We start from the raw sequence: 6,815 nt of genomic DNA, 5'->3' as shown, positions 1-6,815 counted from the left end.
GCTGAGAGGGGCTCTGGGCCAGAGCCTCCACCATTGTCCTCTCTGCCTGGAGCTCTCCATGCCCTGAGATCAGGACACTCAACCCCACATGCTGGCCTCTTGGCTGAGAGAAGAGCGCTGAGTGGCCAAGGAAGCCACAAAAGCCAAGCCTGTCCCTGAAGCTCCTGGGAGACTCAGGAAAATCTGCTGTCACTTCACTGCTGCTGCTGCTCCTCCACACATGCACATGGGACACTCCGTTTCTGCCTGCAGCTGCCACCAGCCAAAGTCTTCAGCAGAACCTTCTTTAGCACTATACTCATGACACCTGCTGCCCAAAATGCGCTACTATACCCCCAAAATCATTGCAAGGATGGTAATACAAGCAAGCCAGTGTTTCATTTCAGCTAAGAGAACTTGATAATTTTACACCTTGAAACTCATTAACAAATTTTTGAATATTTTATATACTATAGCAGAAAATACTACTACACAAGAATTTAAAATCTTTTTTGCCTGTATTATGAATGACATTTTACTGGAAATATATGACCTTCCTAGGGTGTAACTGGCAGGCACCATTTTGGCATTTACCATAATAGTCACACAGCATTCAAAAACTGTTTTAATAATAACAACATAGATGAGTCATTATTTGGACTGATACAGGCTTTACAAGATAGCAATGAAAGCTTACATAAAAAGATTCTTTCTCTGGAATCTGTTAACCAGGAGTTACAAGGTCATAATAAAGATTTACATAACAGACTCCTTAGTTTGGAATCTGCTAATTACATGAATCTTTACTAGAGGAGCTTCAGTCCATTAATAATAAATGTACAGCCGGATTTGATTTTATTGATAATAAATATGAATACTTAATGGATAGCACAATAACCTCTAGGATGAAGTTGTTGCTACTCAGACACTTTATAAGGAAGACAGATTATCATTAACTGATAAAATAAGGTCTATGGAATCATGTGTTTCGGAAGAACATAAAAGGTTGCTTGATTCCATGAAATCTCTGGAATCTCTTAAAACAAAGGAGGTTCATTTGCTAGAACAGACTCTAGGTGCTTGTATGCAAACCCTAGAAGAAACTCTCAGGAAATATGACAAGGGACCTAATAAGCAGAAGGGCAAGATCATACAAGTCATAATTTCTCCAAATTGCTCTCATACAATGGCTTATCCTGTCATCATCCATGAGAAGCCAGCAGAAGATAGACACCCTGAGCCATATGTAGAATATATATTACAACATATTCCAATGAGAATTTATTTTAAACATATGAAGGAAGTGGTAGTCATGTATAGCATATACTCAACAAGTAAGACAGATGTTAAATTCATAGTCTACCTCAGATAGAACCTTACCAGATGACTGGAGTCAGTTGATCTCAGCTGTTCTAGAATATAGCCAGCAGTTGCAATGGAAAAGCTGGTTGAGAGAGGAGGCTATGAACCTGGAACAGCAGGGTAAGGTTTTGAGATCTCCCAAGATCAAATTCTTAGTGAAGGACATTTTGCTGATAGGAATGTACATGTACAAGCCACTTATGATGAGCATACAATATCCCTATGCCATACAGCAGCTCTAAATACTTTGGAAAAATTCCAGAACCAGGAAAACCAACTGAGACATACACAAAGATATTCCATGCACCACAGAACCTTTCACTGATATTTACAAAGGCTAACCACAGCTATAATAAAAGCTATGTCAGATAAAGAAATAAGACAAATATTAACTGAATCCTTGGAATTTAACAATGCTAATGCAGAATTGAAAAGAATATTTACACCATTGAAGGTCAGATCAGCTCCTTCAGAAGATAGGATTCAGTATACAAATGGTGTTGAGTCTCTTAACTATAGTAATGAGGCTTGGATAGGAGAGACAATTCTCAGAGGTGGGAGAAGGCCCCATGTTACCAAATGCTTTAAATGTGGTACATCGTGTCATAAGTAAAAACTGTGCCTGGGTTGCTCCTAGAAGTAATATTCCTTCTAGAAATAACCCAAATGGGAGATCTCAACCTTCTGGATTATGTAGAAGATGTGGCAAAGTCTGACAATGGACCGATGAGTCCAGATCAATAATAGATATAAGAGGCAACCCTTTACCACTGAGAAATGCCTCAAGTGGCCTCTTGCAGGCCCCCAAATTGAACGTGGTCCAAACATTTCCAGCCACTGTGAAGGAAATTCCTCTCCAGGACAATTAAATAACCCAGTGTCTAATGTAAAGAGTGATTCTGCACTGGATGATAGAACAGCTCTGGTAGATGAATCAAAAGTTCCAAAGAACATAATAAAATGAATATTTTGGCAGACTTCCATAAATGGACAAAAACCAAAGCTTAGAGTTGGAATTAATGGCATTGTTCTGGAGGGCCTGGTAGACATGGGTATGGATATAACTATAATTACACCAAAATTATGTCATCCAAATAGGCCTCTTCAAGGGGTAGATGACCAATTTCTAGGGATTGAAACCCTATCTCAGATAAAACAGAGTTCGTGATGGGTTGACTGCATAGGGCCAGAAGGACAGAAGGAAGGCTGAAGGAATATGTGGCAAATGTAGCAGTGAATCTTTCAGGCTGAGATCTGTTACAGCAGTGGAATACCCAGATTAAAATTCCTGCAGTCTCAGGAAGTGAATACAGACCAATGCATGTTTCTAGGTATAATATCATAACATGCTATAAAAAACAGTCACCAACCATTCAGGCTTTACATAAACAGAGCACAACTACTGTTGAATTCTCAGAAGTACCAATACCTCACCTTTCTGTCTGGGTTAGTCAATGGCCTTTGACAAAAGGGAAGCTTCGAGCTTTAGAACAGCCGGTTCAAGAGCGGTTAAATGCTCAACACATTGAAGAATCTACCAGTCCTTGGAATTCTGTATTTGTTATTTTAAATAAGTCTGATAATTGGAGAATGCTGAAAGATCTGAGAAATACTAATAAAGTAATTCAGCCTATGGGCTCCCTACAGACTGGAATGCCCTTGCCATCTCTGCTACTCAAAAATGGCCTATAATAGTTATTGACTTAAAAGACTGTTTCTTTACCTTACCTTTACAGGAAAATGAGAGTGAAAAACTTGCCTTGTGTTGGAGGTGGTGACACAGATTTCTGATTATTTTCTTCCATTTATGACTGAGTGTTGGGCCACCTTAACAGTTACCAGTCATAAGCAGCTTGACTAGATGAGTGTCTGCAGTGACCACAACCCTCTGCAGAAACAAGGTTTCCCTCCATGCTGCAGGCTAATGGCACCAGCAATCTACGGGTATGAACAATGTCTTCAAAGGCAAGTTTGTAAGGATCCTGGCTGGAATATGCAGGTATTTTAAAGGGACTCTGTGCCTTTCCTTTTTCCTTTTAGCTGTCAGAATATTGCAACAAATGTTCCCAAGAAACTGGAGTTTTCCAGGAACCTCATGCTGGGTTAAGAAAAGGTGGTAACCATCCAGAGAAAGACAGTATCTTCCAGAAAAATATTTCACATAGTTTTGACAGCTTATCAGGCCACATACATGAGACACTGAAGCCCAGATAAGTGTGGGTGGGGCCCTATCTTGACTGGCATTGCTTAGCTATGTATACTATTCTGCCCTCTGTTTAACCTAAACCTCCAGTTTGGATTCTGAAGATGGAGTAGAGTTGAGAGGATGTCACTAACCTCTTTGTTTCTTCATGAGGTCCTCACTCTCCCTCACCACAGGTCTTTGCCTTGGCTCACAGTATCAAAAGTTCCTTCTTGTGGAGCAGGTCTGAGCAAGCTGTTTGTGGTACCCATCATAGTCACACCATGACTTCACCAGTGGGCAGTTCTTTTTTTTAAGTGCTAAATACCCTTTATTTGATAATATACATAGATCACAGTAAGTGCCTTTCAATGGTAAAAGGCAGTATCCTTTGACAGGGAATTCTAATTAAAATGACATCATAAAGTCAAGAATAGACAGTTGCTTCCTGAGGTTCTATTGCCTATAACAGGCCAGTGAATACAAACTGAAACACAGGTGAGTCTTTTTGTTTCTGAGAGAGTAACAGAATTTTCCTAGTGTTTAAATATATTCATGTTCCTAGTTATATAAATTTAAGTATAAAACCATTCAATAGGTTTCAGGTGACAACCCATCTTTGTAGAAAGTAGAACTTTAATAAGTCCAATCTGATCTTGAGAAAGGGAGAGCTGTGATAGTATATGACTGGAATTGTTATTTTTTAAAAAGATATCCGCTTTACTACAAGTCAGTTTTACTTAAATCAGGACCGTCCCAACAAAAACATTGTTAGCCATTCATGACCTGAATTTTGATGTATGAATCAAATTATGGTACACATTAAAAGCCATGAGACATTTGTTTTGTAATAAATAAGGCAGTAGAATTACTCAATAGTAGCCTTTTTAAGATAAACTATTAGGTCTGCCCTTTCTCCCTTCTTAATTCCAGCAAAGATAATTTTTGTTCCAGGGATGTACTTTTTGAGATTCTCCAAATACCTCATCAGGGTGTCCTCTCCCCAGGTGATGCCTTTGTTCTTGCTGGCATCTGTGTAAGAGAATTCAGCAGCCTGACCTGTCTTCCTCCCAAACAGACCATGGAGATTTGGTCCAGTCTTATGCTTGCCTCCCTTTTCCAAAGTGTGGCACTGGGCACACTTCTGAAGAAAGATCTTCTTGCCTTTCTCAACATCATCCATTTTTATTTTGCTCCTGGGTGATCAACACCATGATCGCTATGACACAAAGACGGACATCCCGCTCTCTACCAGTGGGCAGTTCTTAACCAGCAGGTTGAGAGTGTGGCCGAGTCTTTAGGCAGGTAGAACTACTGGTGACAAATTTCCCCGGTAGCCTGTGTAGTAGCTACAAAAGTTAGGTACCAGGGAGTCCTCCTTCCCTAGGGTCTCTCTGCCACTTCTCTAATGGCTGCCTCCTTTCCAGACTACTTGAAATCTTCTCTAAGACACTAACTCATTAGACAATGCCACATAACACTCTGCCACACTATTCCACAATATACTTTAACACAGTACTATTTTTATTAACTCAAACATGGATATATGAGTTCTGGTCACATTTACCCCCACTTTTCCTCTAACTTCTCCCCAATTCACCCACCCTTTCCTAGCTTCATCTCTCTTTTTTTTTTTTTAACTCACTGAATCAAGTTTGTGCTAGTTAGAAACTGAAGAATGGGGTCATGCACTCAAGAATGACATAGTACTTTGTTTTTAATCATTACATAATGTTTTATAGTTTTTTGTTGGTTACCCTGTTCCTTCATTAGTTGGTAATGTCTGATGGTATATATTTCAAGTTCTTTTTTTTGCTAAAAAGTAAAAACACTTTGTTTATGTGTATGTGTGTGTCTACATGAGTTTATGTGCACCATGGGTGTGCAGGTGTCCTTAGAAGAGGGTGTAAGATCACTAAGTGTTACAGGCAGTTGTGAATGACCTGATGTGAGTGTTGAGAGCTGAACCAGGTCTTCTGCAAGAGCAGTTAGTACTGTTAACTGCTGAGTGTCTCTACAACTCTTAAAATATGTCTACAGATTAGAAAAGTGTCTGAACATGGTAGGGCATGAATAATTGTTTTTAATCCCCCTGAGCGTACACTAGACACTGGACTATGAACAATGAGTCCCAGGCAGATGTCGAGAGAATGTATCATCCCTAAGGACACAGGATACAGATTTAAAGTGTTCTGCTGTACTGGTTTCCTTCCAGCTACAGTGAGAGGAGGTCAGGGTTCTACGGATTCTGAGGTTCAGTGAATAGTGCAGAGTTAAAGAAGAATGTAGTGTTGAAGGCCTTGATGAAAATTTTATTGCCTAATTCAACTACTGAAATGAACAGTTAAAAATGTTAACATGTAAGTGTAGGTGTTGCTAATCAATGTTGTTGATTGTAAGAAATAGCTTTGAAAGTGTATCAAGGTATCAAATTACCTATTTAAACCAAGGCTCACCCAGAAGACCGAAACACACAGGTAAAAGTGACTGATAATTTGGATGAGGAGGAACAATGGAACCGGGCTTCCCATACACCTCTCCTGAATCCTGTGTTTCTAGTCAGTGTCCTGAGGCAAAGTTTTGTGGTTGTGAATCTTAGACTAATTCCTTCATTTGTGAAATCAGGACCTAAGAAGATGACCTGACTTATTCAAAGTCTACAAATTATGGCTTGTAACAGGACCAAAGTCTCTGAACTCCAGCTCACTGTGTTTCACTAGTTTCCTCCTGTTTCTGATGATGAGAATATAGATTCAGGTGCAATCTCACAGAGACCAGTCCTATGGAGAGTATAATCAGTGGACTTTTGAGATCCTGGAGCCTTGCCTGGTATTCTGCTCTTCTTTGACTGTAGGGGTATAGCCTACCATGTAAAAATCACCTGGCGCCAGTAGTTAATGATAGAAAAGGAAATGAGACTCTTTATTTGAAGAGTTGTTTTATAAGACCCCACCAAGTTGATATGAAACCTTGATATAACTGTTGAATGCAAGCAAAATAGTTGGAGTTTTAAAACATCCATGCTACAATCCACAGCCCCGGAGAAGCTAGGTAACAAGGAGGGCCCACATGATGGATGGGGAAACATGGATTTCCCTGGGAAGGGGAAATAGAAGAGATCCCCTGGGTAGACTGGCAGCTGGATATATGGGTAAAAGAGGGATTGGGTTGGGGGGAGGGGAACAGTAATGAAAGAGACATTTAAATGTGTATGGAGCGCATTTTGGTATCAGGTAAAAACTTGGTGCAAGAGAAACTTCCATGAATATACTAGGACGACCCCAGCTGAGAA

General features: G+C 39.9%; 1 protein-coding gene across 1 annotated transcript; it reads right to left on the bottom strand.

The window, feature by feature from the left end:
* Nucleotides 1-4,247: 4,247 nt before the first annotated feature.
* On the bottom strand, nucleotides 4,248-4,804 carry LOC131914297 (cytochrome c, somatic-like). The gene has a single exon (XM_059266889.1). The coding sequence runs from the start codon at nucleotides 4,704-4,706 to the stop codon at nucleotides 4,392-4,394; it is 315 nt and encodes a 104-aa protein (XP_059122872.1). The 5' UTR covers nucleotides 4,707-4,804; the 3' UTR covers nucleotides 4,248-4,391.
* Nucleotides 4,805-6,815: the final 2,011 nt, after the last annotated feature.

The sequence above is a fragment of the Peromyscus eremicus genome, chromosome 7, assembly GCF_949786415.1.
Source record: "Peromyscus eremicus chromosome 7, PerEre_H2_v1, whole genome shotgun sequence".
In the NCBI taxonomy this organism is placed as follows: Eukaryota; Metazoa; Chordata; class Mammalia; order Rodentia; family Cricetidae; genus Peromyscus; species Peromyscus eremicus.
The sequence above is the reverse complement of the archived record's forward strand: the minus strand, read 5'-3'. Positions and strand labels throughout refer to the sequence as shown.

What these genes read in the sequence shown, in the direction of transcription:
- LOC131914297 (XM_059266889.1), bottom strand. Translation starts at nt 4,706, where the DNA reads ATGGATGATGTTGAGAAAGGCAAGAAGATCTTTCTTCAGAAGTGTGCC.